The sequence below is a fragment of the Phyllostomus discolor genome, chromosome 3 (assembly GCF_004126475.2).
Source record: "Phyllostomus discolor isolate MPI-MPIP mPhyDis1 chromosome 3, mPhyDis1.pri.v3, whole genome shotgun sequence".
Classification (NCBI taxonomy): Eukaryota; Metazoa; Chordata; class Mammalia; order Chiroptera; family Phyllostomidae; genus Phyllostomus; species Phyllostomus discolor.
Window position 1 is genome coordinate 113,155,590 of NC_040905.2, and position 18,607 is coordinate 113,174,196.

An 18,607-nucleotide genomic window follows, 5' to 3' on the forward strand; every position below is an offset into this window, starting at 1 on the left:
ATGAGAGATAGAAGATATGAATGTATTATCAAAGGGGTTAGAAGAAAACACTTCAGTCCTAAATTTGAATTGGAAGTATCAGTATGAACTCATGGTGTATTTCTATCTTAAGAAAATGTTTCCTAACTCTCCACTGGAAGAGGCAGGAAAACATGATTAGCTCATTAGTAATGAGCATCATTTCCTGCTAAAAGGAACAGGAAACAGAACTGGCCGATTCTAGAGCAGCAGAAAAAAAAAACCCACAATGTGTCTAGAACACCTTTTCTTACCAGATAACAAGGATGCTATCAAAAGACTACCCAAATTCTGTCAAAAGAAATCAGAAGCAACTTATAGAGGTTCCTGCTGGCCATAGAGGGTAGTCTGAGAATCAATAAGCATAATAAATGCAATTATTGAAAAATACCAAATATGTTTACATCTTTGAGCTTATATTTAAATATAAGTATTATATTTAAAAATGAAAAATAGACCTGTCATACAGTCCAGCAATTCCACTTCTGGGTATTTGAAGAAAACAAAAACACTAATTCAAAAAAGATATGCACACCTATGTTCATTACAGCATTACTATTAATGGCTAAGATATGGAAGCAACCCAGATGTCCATCAATAGATGAATGGATAAAACAGATGTATATATGTGCAAGGGAATATTATTCACCAACAAAAAGAATGAAATCTTGCCATTTGTGATGAGAGTGTATTAAATGGACCTAGAATGTATTGTGTTAAGTGGAATAAGTCAAAGAAAAAACCATACAATTTCACTCATATGTGGGATCTAGAAAAATAAATGAAACAAAATAGAAACAAACCCATAAATATAGAGAACAAGCTAATGGTTGTTAAAGGAGGGATGGGTGGGGTATAGAAATTTAAAACAAACTACTTGGTCATCAATGGAGTATTAATATCGAGTCAGCTCATTTTTTTTAAGATTTTATTTACTTTTAGAGAAGAGAAGGGAGGAAGAAAGGGAGAGAAACATCAATGTGTGGTTTCCTCTCATGCACCCCCTACTGGAGTCCTGGCCCACAACCCAGGCATGTGCCCTGACTGGGAATAAACCAGCAACCCTTTCTTTGCAGGCTGGCATTCAATCCACTGAGCCACACCAGCCAGGGCCAGCTCATTCTTTTGAACACTTATAAACAAAGGAAATAGTCTAGCATTTATACTTTCATTTTTATAGAAATGTCTGGGGAACAAAATAGCAAGTGAGGGGAAGTTTCTCTTTATAAAAATATTCTAGGTAGTGAATGAAAAAAAAAGAATAATACAATGAAAAATATTCACAATTTTACAACCTGTAATGACTTCATGGATCTTAACATTGAGTACCAATGCCTGCCTGTTAACATCAGAAGAAAAAAAAAGACAACCAGACATGCCATTTTATTGAAGAACACACCACCACTATTATGTAGTCTTGCTAAAAAGTTGAACTTGAATCTGACCAAGCCTCTAGATCCAGATTCAATTTTTTTTATTATTTACTTTTTTATTTTAATAGTTGTTCAAGTACAGTTTTCTGCCCTTTACCCCCATCCCAGCCTACCCTCCCAGCCCTTCCCACCTCCCTCCCATTTCCAACCCGCTTCTTATTGTCCATGTGTCCTTTATACTAGTTCCTTCAAACCCTTCCCCCCTTTCCCTGAAATTCCCTCCGCTCTCCCCTCTGATCACTGTCAGCGTGTTCTAAATTCCAGTGTCTTTGGCTATATTTTGCTTGTTTGTTTGATTTGTTGACTAGATTCCTGTTGTAATGGAATTCTATGCAGCAGAAAGAAAGAAGGAGCTCCTATCCTTTGTGACAGCATGGATGGAACTGGAGAGCATTATGCTAAGTGAAATAAGCCAGGCGGTGAAAGACAAATACCATATGATCACACCTTTAACAGGAACCTAATCAACAAAACAAACAAAGAAGCAAAATATAACCAAAGACACTGAAATAGAGAACAGGCTGACAGTGACCAGGGGGACAAGGGAGGGGATTTCAGGGGAAAGGGACAAGGGTTTGCAGGAACAAGTATAAAGGACACATGGACAAAAACAAGGGGAGGGTGAAAATGGAAGAGAGGTGGGGAGGGCTGGGGGGTTGGGCTGGGATGGGAGTAAAAGGCAGAAAACTGTATTGAACAACTAAAGTTAATTAATTAATTAAAATTATTTTACAAAAGAAGGAAGAAATAAACATTCAACCAGAGCAGAATGAAAAAACAAGAATTCGACTTCTGGCAAGATGGAGGCATAGGTGGACGTACCGCACCTCCACGCACAACCAAGATTAGAACAACAACAATTTAGAGCCAGAATAACACCCAGAACTGACAGAGAATTTATCTGAATGGAAGTCGGACAGCCAAGAAGTTGAAGTAGACCCGTTCATCCAGACCGGTAGCGGCACGCGGTGATCGGGGAGAGATAAGGGAGAACTCGGTGCGAACTTGGCGTGAACTCAGCGCGAACTCGGCGCGAACTCCGCACGTAAGCCATCCGGGGCGCGCAAGGTCACAGCGGTGGGCCCTGAATACGCAAACAGCAGCTGGCGGACCCAGTGAAGCAGCAATTGTGGACCAGGGCACAGCGAGCAACCCAAGATCCCAGAGAAGGGACTGTGATCCCAGGAGAATGGAACTACTGCCATTGTTCCCTCCCGCCCCCACACCCGTCCCCAAATACCACGTCACAATCTAGCGACTGGGGTGCCCAGCCCAGGTAAACACCTAAGGCTCCACCCCTCACTGTAACAAGAGCGACCAGACAGGGGGAAAAAAAAAAGAGAGACAGAGAGAGACGTGTCTCCAACAGAAGAACAAATCAGTCCCCCAGGACTCATCCTTTTGAGCCACCAAGAAATAGCCAATCAATCAGATGCACAGTTCAAAACACTGGTTATCAGGAAGCTCACAGAATTGGTTGATTTTGGGCGCAAATTAGATGAAAAAATGCAGGTTACCATAAAAGAGATGAAGGAAGATGCACAGAGAGCCAATAGTGATAGGAAGGAAACTGGGTCTCAAAACAATAGAGTGGACCAGAAGGAAGCAAAAAACATACAATCAGAAAAGAATGAAGAAATAAGAATTCAAAAAAACGAGGAGAAGCTTAGGAGCTCCAGGACATCTTTTAATGTTCCAACATCCGAATTATAGGGGTACCAGAAGGAGAAGAGGAAGAGCAACAAGTGGAAGAGTTATTTGAACAAATAATAAAGGAGAACTTCCCCAATCTTGCAAAGGGAATAGACTTCAAAGAAATCCAGGAAGCACAGAGAGCCCCAAAGAAGTTGGACCCAAGAAGAAACACACCAAGGCACATCATAATTACATTACCCAAGGTAAAAATGAAGGAGAGAATCCTAGAAGCTGCAAGAGATAAGGGGACAGTAACCTACAAAGGAGTTCCCATCAGACTGTCAGCTGATTTCTCAAAAGAGACCTTACAGGCAAGAAGGGGCTGGAAAGAAATATTCCAAGTCATGAAAGACAAGGACCTACATCCCAGATTGCTCTATCCAGCAAAGCTCTCATTTAAAATGGAAGGGCAGATAAAGTGCTTCTCAGATAAGGTCAAGTTAAAGGAGTTCATCACCACCAAGCCCTTATTTTATGAAATGTTAAAGGGACTTATCTAAGAAAAGAAGATAAAGAAAAAACATGTATAGTAAAAGGACAGGAAACTCACAATTATTAACAACCACACCTAAAGCAAAACCAAAAGAAACTAAGCAAACAACTAGAACAGGAACAGAACCACAGAAATGGAGATCACATGGAGGGTTAGCAACAGGGGAGTGGGAGGAGGAGAGAGGGGGAAAAGGTACAGAGAATAAGTAGCATAGAATGTAGGTTGAAAATAGATAGGGGGAGGGTAAGAATAGTATGGGTAATGTAGAAGCTAAAGAACTCATAAGTATGACACATGGACATGAACTAAAGGGGGGGATATGGGTGGAAGAGGGTGTACAGGGTGGAGGGGAGTGAAGGGGGAAATGGGACAACTGTAATAGCATAATCAATAAAATATATTTTAAAAAATTAAAAAAAAAAGAAAAAACAAGAATTCAAAAAAAAAATGAGGAGAGGCTTAGCACCCTCTGGGACAACTTGGACCATTCCAACTTCCAAATCATAGGGCTGCCAGAAGGAGAAGAGGAAAAGCAAGAAATTGAAAACGTATTTGAAAACATAATGAAGGAGAACTTCCCCAATATGGCAAAGGAAACAGACTTCCAGGAAGTCCAGGAAGCTCAGAGAATCCCAAAGAAGTTGGACCCAAGGAAGCACACACCAAGGCACATCATAATTATACTACCCAAGATTAAAGATTAGGAGAGAATCTTAAAAGCAGCAAGAGAAAAGGAGACAGTAACCTACAAAGGAGTTCCCAAAGACTATCAGTTGATTTCTCAAAAGAAACCTCACAGGCAAGAAGGGGCTGGAGAGAAGTATTCAAAGTCTTGAAAGGCAAGGACCTACATCCAAGATTACTCCTTCGAGCAAAGGTATCATTTAGAATGGAAGGGCAGATAAAGTGCTTCACAAGTTAAGGGAGTCAAGTTAAAGGAGTTCATCCTCACCAAGCCCTTATTATATGAAATGTTAAAGGGACTTATCCAAGAAAAAGAAGATAAAAAATATGAACTGTAAAATGACAACAAACTCACAACTATCAACATCTGAACCTAAAATAAAACCAAAAATGAACTAAGCAAACAACTAGAACAGGAACAGAACCACATAAATGGATATCCCATGGAAGGTTATCAGTGGGGAGGTGGAGTGGGAATGGGAGAAAAAGTACAGAGAATAAGTAGCATAAATGGTAGGTACAAAATAGACAGGGGGAGGTTAAGAATATATGGGAAATGTAGAACCTCAACATCTCCTTTAGGTTTGCAGTATAGGCCACCGTCAGCAGAAACAAATACACATTCCAACATTGCCTTCTAGACCAGAAAACGTGGGAAACTTAAAGCAGCAATTCTCAAACATTAACGTGCACAGAAATTGCCTGATGATGTTGTTAAAGTGAAGATTCTGATTCAGGAAGTCTGGGATGGAGCTTGAGATAATGCATTTCCAACAATCACCAAGGCAGTGCCTGGTCCTCAAGTCACACTGAGCAGCAAGGGCTTAGCTCTTACCCTGAGAAGGATCAGAGCCACCTACATACATGTATGCACTTCTGCCTCCCCACCCAACCTCACCTTTTGAAAGGATATCAGATTGGAAGTCACACTTGGCCTCCAAGAGTCGCAGCCTGTGGTAACAGGACATGGAAATCCTTAACACCTCCCTAACCAGGACGGGCAGACAGCTGGAACAGAGACCTAAAGGACCGGGACTAGATGGAGTGTGAAAAGCTCATGGGACACTCCAGTTTTCTACGTTTGTGAGTGCCAACCTCAGAGTGCCCCTTTATAGCACTTTAGGGTAAGAGTCACAGTCACTTAACTGCAGAGCAGAACCTCTGCTATACATTGGAGTTCCCAACACATAAAACTTCAGCTGAGAGTCACTGTAAAAATAAAAAAAATTAAAAAGTTGCCGCAGGACTTCCCCAATGAGACTGCGCAGGATTGAGTCCCTGCCCCTCCTATCTAATTGGGCAGGAGCTCTTGGGGAGAAGGGGGTGATAGTCCGCTATCAGCTATTATAGGATAATTAAAGAAAGATCTGAAAGGGGCAAAGCAAGGAGAGAGCTTCCGGAAGAGATGCTGTGGTGTCTGTCCCTTTAGTGCTGTGTCGCAGTGTAGCGAACCTGTCTAAGAAGGTCCTCTTGTGTGCGTTAGATTCACATAGATAAAGCAGGGTGGGGGGTGGAGAACAGGTGGTGGAAGCTGAAGTGCAAAACTTAAGGGGACCCCCCAAAACGTAGTCATCAACATTAAATATTTCGGCCAAGATGGAGGCATAGGTAGACACACTATGCCTCCTTGCACAACCAAGATAGGGACACCAGTAATTTAAAAACAGAATAACACCCAGAACTGACAGAAAATTGAACTGTATGGAGGTCAGACAACCAAGAAGTTAAAATAGACACATTCATCCAGACCAGTAGGAGGGTCAGAGTCGGGCAGCTGAGCGCGGGTCACAGTGCAGACAGCAGAAAGCGTTGGGACCTGGCACATAAGGCATCCAGGGAGCACAAGACTGCAGCGGGTGGACCCTGGCCAAGCAAGTGGCAGCTTGCAGATCCTGGCCAAGGGGTGGCAACCGGCAGACCCAGCGAGGCGACAATTGTGAAGCAAGGCACTGCGTGCAACCCAGGATCACAGCGCTGGGACACAGACCCTCGGGGCACTGACTGAAAACACCTGTGGGGGGTTGAGGCGCAGGGAGAGACTCCCAGCCTCACAGGAGAGGTCGTTGGAAAGTCCCACGAGGTGCACAAGCCCACCCACAAGGGAATTGGCACCAGAGGGGCCCAGTTTGCCCGGGGGAAGCAGCAAAAGAGACTGAGGTCCGACAGAGAGCAGAGCAAGTGCCATTGTTCCTTCTCAGACCCCGCCCCCACATACAACATCACAACCCAGCGACTGGGGTGCCCCACCCTGGTGAACACCTAAGGCTCCGCCCCTCATATGTAACAGGTGTGACCAGACCAAAGGGGGGGGAAGATGACTCAAACAGAAGAACAAATGAAAGCCTCACAACCAATACTTTTAAGTGACGGAGAGATAGCCAACCTATCAGATGCACAGTTCAAAGCAGTGGTGATCAGGATGCTCACAGAATTGGTTGATTTTGGTCGCAAATTAGATGAAAAAATGAAAGCTACAATAAGTGAAATGAAGAAAAATGCACAGGGAACCAATAGTGATGGAATGAAAGCTGAGTCACATCAATGGAGTGGACCAGAAGGAAGCAAAAAACATACAATCAGAAAAGAATGAAGAAATAAGAATTCAAAAAGATGAGGAGAGGCTTAGGAGCCTCCAGGACATCTTTCAATGTTCCAACAACTGAATTATAGGGGTACCAGAAGGAGAAGAGGAAGAGCAACAAGTGGAAAAGTTATTTGAACAAATAATAAAGAAGAACTTCCCCATTCTGGCAAAGGAAATAGACTTCCAGGAAGTCCAGGAAGCTCAGAGAGTCCCAAAGAAGTTGGACCCAAGGAGGAACACATGAAGGCACATCATAATTACATTACCCAAGGTAAAAATGAAGGAGAGAATCCTAGAAGCTGCAAGAGATAAGGAGACAGTAACCTACAAAGGAGTTCCCATCAGACTGTCAGCTGATTTCTCAAAAGAGACTTTACAGACAAGAAGGGGCTGGAAAGAAGTATTCCAAGTCATGAAAAGCAAGGACCTACATCCAAGAATGGCAGCAAAGAATTCAGCAAAGCTCTCATTTAGAATAGAAGGGCAGATAAAGGTCAGATAAGGTCAAGTTAAAGGAGTTCATCACCACCAAGCCCTTATTATATGAAATGTTAAAGGGACTTATCCAAGAAAAAAAGAAGATAAAGAAAAAACATGTGTAGTAAAAGGACAGGAAACTCACAATTATTAACAACCACACCTAAAACAAACAAACAAAAAAACTAAGCAAACAACTAGAACAGGAACAGAACCACAGAAATGGAGATCACATAGAGGGTTAGCAACAGGGGAATGGGGGGAGGAGAGAGGGGGAAAAGGTACAAAGAATAAGTAGCATAGATGGTAGGTATAAAATAGACAGGGAGAGGGCAAGAATAGTATGGGAAATGTAGAAGCTAAAGAACTTATGACACATGGACATTAACTAAAGGGGGGGATGTGGGTGGGAGAGGGTGTTCAGGGTGGAGGGGAATGAAGGGGGTGTAATGGGACAACTGTAATAGCATAATCAATAAAATACATTTAAAAAACAAATATTTCAATACACTGAGTTATAAAAATCAAAATTAATGCAAAAGTCTTTGAACATAATATCAAAATTTTAAAGACAAGATAAGTACAATTGAAGTTAATTTAATATTGTTGAAGACTTTCACTTGGTTGAGAGAAATTGTCAAATATGGCAGTTCTCTGATTTGAAACCGAGATAGACCAAGAAGTAGATTTTGATGAATTTATTTCTATTTGGTTGGCCAAAAAGTTCATTTGGTATTTCCCCTATGATGGCTCTAGTTGTCTTTAACTTCATTCAAAACAATTTTGTTAGATTGTATTGTGACGGCTATCATATCAGTGTGCATTTTTTACAAAAATCAAAATGGTAAATTTTTGTACAGCCATTTAATATTGAAGATGGAAGAAAATATGCAACATTTTGGCATACTATGTGTTATTTCAAGAATGGTAAAAATGAAACTGAAATGCAAAAAAAAAAAAGATTTGTACAGTGTATGAAGATGCTGTGACTGATCAAACGTGTCAAATATGGATTCAGAAGTCACCAGCACTATAGGTTTTGTTAAAGACAGGAAAGTGGGTGTAATTGCCTAGGGGAGAGTATAGAGTGAAAAGAACTCCAAGAATAAAACCCAAGAGGAAAACAAACATATTGGGGATGATAAAAGAGGAGCAGCTGACAAAATAAATGGAGCAAAGAGACAGGAAGCAAGCAGAGAATAGTGTTTAATGAAGTTGTGAGTTTAAAAAGAAATTAATAAAAAACAATGCCAAGTGCATTGGGAAATCACCAAAACTACTGGATACCAATATTGTGTTTTGCAAAAGTATGTTTTCAAATGAAATACTAACTGTTGTTTTTAAAGAATAGTTGGTAACATGGCAAATGGACTAGACCTTAGTACTTAACCTTTGGTTAGGCAACATGGTTTATCTATTCTTTGCTGTTGTTGTTTCCATGCTGTTATTGCTACTGTTAAAACGTGTCTCAGGTTGAGTTCTCTATGTCCACATGCCTTTCATTCACTTATTCAGTATTAGTGAGTTGTATTTGTAATTTTTCAGGAATCAAGCTTTTAACAGGGCATTCAAAGTCAACAGTGTATGTGCGTGCATAATGAGCATCTCACAGTCTGTAGAGGGCCTTGAGGGAAGAGGAAGGGGGAGAAGAAGCAGCTTTAAACAAATTAACAGTATTACATGGACAATAACTCAAAGAGGAGTTTACTGTGGGAACTTGGGACAGGAAATGAGAGTCTCAGCCTAAATGAATCAGCAAAGGCTTCATAGAGGAGAGATTGACTCAGATCTTGAAGACTCAGAGGTTTTCTTCTCAAGAAGGACCAGACATCCTGGACAGACTGACTATAAAAGTTGACCTTTCTCCAAAATCAAAAGCACCTTTACTCTAAATATGCCCCTGTAAGTTAAGACAGTCAAATTGGATAATGACACTGTTAAGACTGTTTTTGTCCCATCCTCAAATTCATATGTTAGAATCCTAACCCCTTAGGTGATGGTATTTGAAGACAGGACCTTTAGGAGATAATTAGGTCAGGAAGAGGGAGCCCTTATGAATCGGTCATGTCCCCATAAAAGAGACCCCAGAGAGCTCTCTCTCCCCTTCCACTATATGAGAATACAATGAGAAGATACCATCTATGAACCAGGAAGCAGGTTCTCACCAGAACCTGAATATGTCAGCAATTTGACCTTGGACTGCGAGCCTTCTGAATTGTGAAAAATAATGTTTGTTGTTTAAGCAACCCAGTCTGTGGTACTTTTTGTTATAGCAACCTGAATGGACTAGGACAGGAACTAAAAATATTGAAGTGTTCTTTGAATTCTATGTGAGGCCCAGTTCCTTGCAGACACTTTGACAAACAGATTGCTACATTTCAGTGAAATTGGCAAAGATTGGTATTCATGGGAATGATAAACCCATGGTACTTTCATCAGTAAGAGCATGCCTTGCTGCCAGTTATTTTTTGCAGGGCCCCTGTCACGTCCCTGTCCCTCAGGCTATGGATGAAAGGGTTCATCATGAGGATCACCAATATGTACATCACAGTAGCTGTGGTGTCCTCAGATGAGTGCAAGGATGAAGGGTTGAAATACACAGCAATGATGGTACTAGAGAAAAGGAAAACCACAGCCAAGTGGGAGACACAGATGGAGACTTTCCATCTTCCCTTTTTGGATGGGACTCTCAGGACAGCACAGGTGATATGGATATACAAAGGCAGGATGAAAACAAATGGGGTAATCATGATCCGTGCACCCTCAGTCAAGGCCATCTTCTTACTGAAGTGTGTGTCAGAGCAGGAGTGTTCCAAGAAGGGAGTCACACCATAGAAGAAATAGAGGATGACATTGTCTGCACAGAATGGGAGTCAAACCATAAGCAAAGTATGCAATAGAGCATTCAGGCTGACAATGACCCATAACCCAGTGACCAGCAGAGCACAGAGTTGCTGGATCATCTTTGCTGAGTAGTGTAGGGAGTGGCATATGGTGACAAAGCAGTCATAGGCCATCACAGCCAGAAGGAAATGGCCCATGTTGGTAAGCTCAAAGAGAAGATACATCTGTGTGAGACACCCAGAGAAGATGGGCTGACTCTGAGTATATGGTTGGCCAGCTTCTTGGGGATGGTATTGGAGGAGAAGCAGATGTCCACTAAGGACAGATTTCTGAGGAAGAAGTACATGGAAGTGTTCAGGCAGTAGTCCATCCTTATGACCAGGAGGATAAGGAGATTTCCCAGGACGATAGCCAGGTACATACTTGGGAAGAAGACAAAAGGAGCTACTGGCTGGAGAGCCCCTGGAGAAGTAACTCAGAGACGTTTGACTGGTTTGCTCCTCTCATGAGGCTGGGAGCCTGAGTGCAGAGACAGACAAAGCAGAAAAAAAAATTTAAATCCTAGAATATGATGGTTAAGATGGGGAAGCTAAGAAGGTTGCAAGGATCCCTCCTTAATTTCAAATGCATAGAAGAAGCTGCAAAACTATTATTCTTGGGAACATTTTAGATCTTGCTCCCCAGCATATGTCACCAAAGAAACTCATACAATTTTTTTTAAAAAGAAAATTACAAGAAGAAAGAACATGTGACATAGGTGAGGTTTTAGAACTTTGCTCCCTGTGTGTTTTGGCTACTGATAGCCCTCTTTATGCCTTCATCACTTTGTTAGCAAAATGAGGGTGTTGTGCTAATGCAAGCGCAGACACAGATTTATGTTTTATTGGTAAATCATTCATGTGTTTGAACTATCTACCATACCATGTATTTTTTAAAGTGTCACAAAACACTGTAGATATACGAAAATTAATAGAGACTGATAGCTATGATGAGTACCATAGAGACTGAAATGCAGTAAGCATATACCCTAATATAGAGTACGGATGTTATCAATACTGTAGGTGATATTGCCTTAGAGAATACTTTTTAGTTTCATTATCTCTAATCTGGACATGTTATACATTCTTTTTCTTTTTAATCCTTACTCAAGGATATGTTTATTGATTTGTTAGAGAGAGAAGAAGGGGTGGGGAGAAAGAGAGGAATATCAATGTGAGAAAGAAATACAGATCAATTGCCCCCTTACATGCCCCCTGACCGGGGATCAAACCCTCAACCTAGGTATGTGCCCTGACCAAGGATCAAACCTGCAACCTTTTGATGTATGGAATGATGCTCCAACCGACTGAGCCACCTGGCCAGGGCTGGACATGTTACACATTCTTTACATGTTTGCTCTGAGGATGTTATCAGTGATCAGTCAGTAACTGCTCCTTGAGAGGTAATGGTAATATTGCTGCTGCTGCTTTCTTGGTTCACATTTTTGGAGCACTTTCTAGAGCTCCAAGCCAGCCCTTCCTGGTTATGTTCACTGAGTCTCTAAGTCTAACTTGTAAAATTAAAATGCAAATGATCAAGAAGTATGAGCAGAAACTTAGCCAATTTGTGTTCATCACAGTTCAGGGTCTCATAAACAGAAAAGACAAATACTGGTCATAACTAGGTGATCACAAGGAACTGCTTGATAATCTCAGAACTGCTTCTGTGGCTGCACTTAAAAGCGTATAGTGAAGGGTGCCCCCAAATGGCTTTACACCTTAACAAGCCATTACTGATGAAGTCCTACTAATCTAACCCTTACCTAAGAACAACAGCAATCTTCACAGTCACTAGAAATCCTAGGTTTGCTTCATTTTTCCAGAGCGGGTACCCATACCATTTGCTAATCAGAAGACCTGGGTCAGATGCTACTTGGCTGTCTGGTACTTCTGCCAGCAGTCCATGACACTCCCACCTTCCTCTCACTGTCATACAAACTGATGTGTACACACTCTTCTCTGAGCATAAATCAAAATATCACAAGTCCAACTAGCTAAACTGGTACAGCACGAGATTCTTAATCTCAAGGTTGGGTGTGTACTTCCTTTTCTCTTGTACCCTAGACTACAGAAAAGGTTCAGAAAACCAGGATTCTCCTTAAATACATGCCCAGAGACCTTTGAATGAAAGTTTTTTAAGTTAGCAAGACTTAGAAAGATATCCATAGTACTATATTGATGCGGACCCTGGCTCATGGGGTCCACCACATTGTGGATGAGATACGAGACATTCACAGAGACTATCTAGTCCTGTGAGGAAAAGGGAAAGCATGGCTTTTCTCTCAAGGGGAGCAAAAGCCACGGCCCTTGCCGTGACCAGCCTTTACTGGGTTTCTTGACACATTACATGATGGTCCTCATTTACTATGCATGGGTTGGCTTTATGTGGTTACCTTTTACAGAAAACAAAGGAGATGATGCTGCTAATCACATCACAGAAGAGGGATATTTGCAAATGCAAAGGGAAAAGTGGTTGAACCAGTTACACTCATGCTTGGAAGGTTTAGCATGAATTTTAGGAAATTGCTTTGCAATAATGTTTTCTGCCTCAATTCAGGGTGAGGGCGTTTTAGCAAAAGCAAGTCTCAAAGCAGCCTAGGTACATTGCAGGCCTGATTCCCCATGGGAGAACCTATCTGTGGGTGTGGGTCCTGTGCATCTCTGAGTGGGAGCTGGGCCCATGCCATGCAGAACAATCTCCTACATTTCCCCCCTTGTTTTTAGTTAGGATTGATATAGATCCCACAAAGCTTGCTACTTGCTGGTTTCTCACATGACCCTCGGAAAATAATTCGCAAATGCATCAAAGTACACAGAGCATTATTATAATCAGTAAGCAACCAGCAGTTCCAAAGACCCACATTCTCAGATTAAGCCCATCAATCATTGTCAGTCAGTAATGATCAAATAGATAATATTCAAAGAATTCTGAGGGCCTATTTTGAATCAGGGTCAAATAACTCAAGTGCCACAAAACTTTGGGGAAACAAACTCATTTCAGGCTGGACCCTTATCATTTAAATTGAAGGTATTAGCAAAGCAGGTTTCACAGGATTTTAGGCACTTTCTTAGGCCTGATTGCCCCAGGGAAGGAAACCTACCCTTTCCAGCACAGAGCCGCACCCACCTCTGGCATTGTTTCAGGTTTAGGTTGAGCAGGGGAAGTAAGGCAGCCAAGAGATTAGGAGATATCTTGCAGACAGAATGAGGACTCAGGTTATGTCAAAGCTGAGTGGAGAGGGTCCATCAACCCCTTTTTATATAGCCCCCCAAGTCCTTCCCTGAGGGCCTTCCCATGATCATGCCTGTCTTAGGTCAATCCTCCCTTGAGGAATCTTACCCATCATTAGCTAACTGATCAAGTATTGGGGGCCAGGCAGGGTAAAGTAAAAGGAGTAAAGGCAGCACCCCTGCCAGGGAGATAAGCTTTGTCTCCTCAGTGGCTTGCTGATGCTATCACCGAACTGGCAGTGACCAAGGAAAACTGTGGATGGCTCGTCAACACGTGAGAAAAACACACAGAGACAACCAGGTCCTGTGGGGAAGTAAGAATGGAAAAGATTTACTTCCCTGGAAAATTCAAATGCATTCTACGACCTATCCTAAAAGAGAAAAGGGGCTGTCGCCCTTCTCTGCTGCCTGGCGAAGGCACTTTCTCATCTTCCTTACATGTAAATCCACCGAAGTTAATGCATTTGTCCACAGTGGTGGCTCGTGGCCTCTGGGACCAAGTGGCCCCCACGTCTGGGCACCAGCTGTCGCGTGCCCACCTGCCTGCAGTGAGCATGGAATGCTGTGGATGGCTCGTCGAAATGCAAGAAAGACATACACAGAGACAACCAAGTCCTGTGGGGAAGTAGGAACAAAATGGCCACTCTCTCTGGTGGGGAGAGCGTGCCATTCCCACTCCGGAGAGGCTTTTTATTGGTTTTGTTTGCATAAGAATTCAGGTAAAGCTCATTACTCATTGCTAGGAAGTAAGGATCAAACAATAGATAACAAGGAAGTCTGAGGGCCTATTTTGAGTCAGGGTCAAAGAGCTGTAAAACTTTAAGGAACAAACTTACTTCTTCCTTGGACCCTTATCATTCAACTGAGAACATTCTAAACAAAGCAGGTTTCACAGGATTTTACATATTCTTTCTTAGGCCTGATCACCCGGGGAACCCGCCCTTTTCAGCACAGAGCTGTACCACCCTGTCATTGTTTTTTCAGGCTTAGGTGAAGCAAGGGAACTAAGGCAACCAAGAAATAAAGATATTTTCTCCTAGATGACGAGGACTCAGGCTATATCAAAGCCGAGGAGTGAGGGTCCATCACCCCCTTTTGCTGTAGCCCCCAAAGTCCTTTCTTGGGGGCCTCCCATGTGATCGTGCCTGTCTTAGATCATTCCCCCCTTGGGGAATCTTACCCGTCATTGGCTAACCAACCAAGCATTGGGGTTCAGTTATGAATAAAGCAGCAGAAGCAGTGCTCCTGCCAGGGAGATAAGCTTTTGTCTCCTTACTGGCTTACGGTCCAAGGCCACTCCCTCAGCCTTAGCCTTGGCAGGGGTTACAGCTTCTGATACCAGGCAGGGCGGTCCCCAACAGCTTATGGTCCCAAGGTCTCTCACTCAGCCTTAGCCATGGGGGGTTACAACTTCTGAAACCAGGCAGGGTGGTTCCCAACATCTGATCTCCCTGCTTTTTCATTTGTAAATGCTATTGTAGCTGTTAAGCCTGTGAAACCTACTATTTGCTGTTCCCCAATGCAATCTTAAGAAAGCCTCTATATGAAAGGTTTCCTTAGGCTCCACTGAGGAATGAATGCTAATCAGCAACAAAATTAGGCAGTATAGAGCTTTATTGGGGTTTGCGCACCCGGGCAAGATTTCTCAATATGCATGGTGGGGCTGAGAAAGCCTCGAGCAAACGGGGAACATGGTGGGAGTTTTATTTTGGTTGTCCCTCTTCATGGGGGCTGGGGATTGGTCCCCTCTGAACAAAGTGGCAACATATCATCGGTGGTTCTCCTCGCTCCATGGTTTGACATCAGCTGTCTCTTCCGGGTTGTAGTTCAGACGCCATGTTTGTTTCTGCCTCCATGTTTGTAGTTCAGCCACCACGTTTGTCCTACCCCACCCATCCTGACACTATATACATCATAAAGCACAAATAAGGATTAAGACAAGGAGTCATCCAAGGGCTACCATGACCCAAACCCATAAATTCAGTCCAATGAACCAGTTTTTAGGGTTCAACCATTGAACATTATGGGGCACTGAGGGGTTGTTGTCCTCTGCAGGAGGCGCTTGAGCCTCAGCCTCTGTCATTGGGGCAGGCCCCATCCTCCTCCACTGGCAGACCCAGGCCCGTGAGTGATGGTGTGGGTGTACGTTTTCCTTTTGGTTGTTCAGCATCAGCTGGGCCATCTGGTCTGTCAGTCGATTGGTTCTTGGCTCCAGGTAGCAGAGCTTGGTGTCTGTCCTGCTCATGATAAGGCTTTACTCTTTTGGGTGGTAGCCAGACAGGACTGTAGGGATGGAAACACACACATACCCTCTTCCCCAAGTTAAGAGATCTACAGGGCCCTGCCAAGAGCCATCTCCCAGCAAATCTCTATATAAAACCTAAGGATAAGATGACTTTGGCTCTTTCTTCTGAAAATGTTTCTCAATTGGAGTACAAAGTGATTCATCACAATTTAGAAAATTATATGTAAACATGGCTAACATAATCAAATTTGGGGGGAAGGATTCATGACTCCTCCTTTTTCTGTTTTTTTAAGAAGATTTTTAAAAGTATGATGAGCCTGTTCTACAATTGCCTGGCCTCTTGGATTGTAAGGTATTCCTGTTTTATGTTGAATATTCCAATGCTGAAGAAAAACCTGAGTAGAATGGGTAAGGTATCTAGGGCCATTATCAGTTTTAATTTGCTGAGGCCATCCTAAATGACTAAAGGTCTCAAGCCAGTGGGCTTGTATATTTTTAGCAGATTCTCCTGTTAAGGCAGATGCATGTAGGACACCAGAGTAAGTATCAATAGAAATATGAACGTATTTGAATTTTCCAAAGGGAGCATAATAAGTGACATCTGTTTGCCAAATTATTTGAGAACCTAGTCCTTGAGGATTAACTTCTGTAGATGAGGGTGCCTTGCAAAGGGCTTGGCAATCAGAACAGTCTTTAATAATTTGCTTAGCTTGGAAAGACAGGCCCCCTGCTGTTTCTGCAAGCTGCAATGAGTTTAGCAGCAAGTTAATTGCCCTGTTGTTCTCAGGACCTGGTAGCTCCTAGGTTCAGAGTTTTCAAGGAAAGTGGGAAAGATGGGGGGGTGGGATTTTCTGAAAAATTACATTTTAGACAAAAATGGTTATGTGCCAAGGGCCTTTTGTGACTCGATTGACTTACCGTTCCCTCTGGGAGAACAACCAGTTCTTCCCCAAGGAAACGATCAGTGTTTAAGGTACTGAGTTAAAAAATGGTACTTTGTCTTTCGTGGAGAAGGGCTAGTTCTCCCCAGGAGACAGTACGCCTATATTTTATTTTCACAATAAAGGGTCACAGCTCCAGCATAAACAAGGAGGATCCTTAATATTTCTTTAACACGTCACCCCCCCATCCCACTTACAGCATGCTTTAGATTGACACATTTATGAACACATTCTTAACTTTCAGAAACAGTTTTTTCTCTACTGGCAAATACATTTACTTTTTGTTGTTGTTAATTCTTATTGATTACTGTGTTCCTTGAGTGTGCTCAGAAGTGAGCTGTCTCATTATCTAGTGCCCTTGGCAACTTTAGGGAAGCTGGAGAAGAGGGAGGGAAGATACTAATCTTGGTACAGCTTTTTCTGAGGCCCGGAGGAGTCCCTGGGCCTTCAGAAGGAAGATTCAGAGTGGTTAAAAGACACATTTTCTTGTTATTTTTCTTCCTGCACTTTTTACTGTCTGAGAGAAGTGAGATCTTATTCCTTTCTTCAAACAATCAATTTAAATTCTTTCTGAGTAGAATCCTTATGATGTAACAACATTAGAGATCTTATTCTATTTACCAGAGGTTTAGCAAAATATTTTGAGACTGAGCCATTCCTTTCAAAACAAAAACAAAAACAAAATCCAAGCAAACCAGTATCTTCAAATTAAATCCTCTAAAGGAGGGAGTGAGACACTGACCTAGAGTCTTATCTCACATCACCTTGTGTTATTTCAACTTCTGCCCAACTTTTTCCTAAATAACTAAATCTAAAGACCCCTTATCAGGGAGACATTCAGCAGCCCCATAACTGCTGAACTAGCTTCAAACATTGCTCTTGTTCACCAGAGAGCCTGTTCCCCATGGCTGAGGATTCACAGAAACCTTTAAAGAAATTTTTTAACAAATAAAAGAACCTTTTCTGAAATTCCTCCCGCCATAAGCACAGCAATTACAAAACTGGTCTCAGTTTTGCCTTCTCTCCACCTATGCCTTTAAATCCTTACACAGGCAGATGGAGGGAAAAGGCCAAACTGAAGGGACCACAAGAGACAGCTTAAAAGAAAGAATTTGCTGAGATGCTTGTAAATTGTCCTGAAACTAGTTGATGTTTTTAAAGCTGATTAAAGGGAAAATCTTTGCTCTTTCTCCCAAGCCTAGACCTAGTTGGGGGTTGTGCCACAGGGATCGGGCTTTTGGGTATTTTTAGTGTTGCCGCCAGCACCCTTGTGGCTCTTAACTGCTCTACCCGTGCCCACGAGTTTGCGGCAAAAGCTTGGGAGAGAGGGAAAGGCTCCTGCTTACTAAAGAAGGTACAGTTGCAAAGCAGTCACGAGAGAGGGCGACGTAGGAAGAAAACCCTTTTCCTCTGAAATCCAATACACCCTACGACCTTCCCGAAAAGCACTCAGGGTCATCGGCCCTTACCTGGGTTGATGTCCATGTACTCCAACCAAGTTGGTATGTTGTCCACAATGATGGCTCATAGTCCTGGGTCCCTGTTCATGGACGCCAGATGATGCGGACCCTGGCTTGCGGGGTCCGCCACATTGTGGATGAGATACGAGACATTCACACAGACTATCAAGTCCTGTGAAGAAAAGGGAAAGCATGGCTTTTCTCTCAAGGGGAGCAAAAGCCACAGCCCTTGCCATGACCAGCCTTTATTGGGTTTCTTGACACATTACATGATGGTCCTCATTTACTATGCACAGGTTAGCTTTAGGTGGTTACTTTTTACAGAAAAGAAAGGAGATGGGGACTTCCAGCCAAGATGGAGGCGTAGGTAGACACACTGTGCCTCCTCGCACAACCAAAATAAGGTCAGCAACAATTTAGAAACAAGATAACAACCAGATCTGACAGAAAGTTGAACTGTATGG

The 18,607-nt window shown here is 42.6% G+C and overlaps 1 protein-coding gene across 1 annotated transcript; it reads right to left on the reverse strand.

Annotated features, from left to right (window-relative positions):
- Window positions 1-9,819: 9,819 nt before the first annotated feature.
- On the reverse strand, window positions 9,820-10,735 carry LOC114509584 (olfactory receptor 1F1). The gene is given in 3 exon segments (XM_028528020.2): window positions 9,820-10,490; window positions 10,493-10,675; window positions 10,678-10,735. Coding segments are annotated over 3 exon segments (912 nt in total).
- Window positions 10,736-18,607: the final 7,872 nt, after the last annotated feature.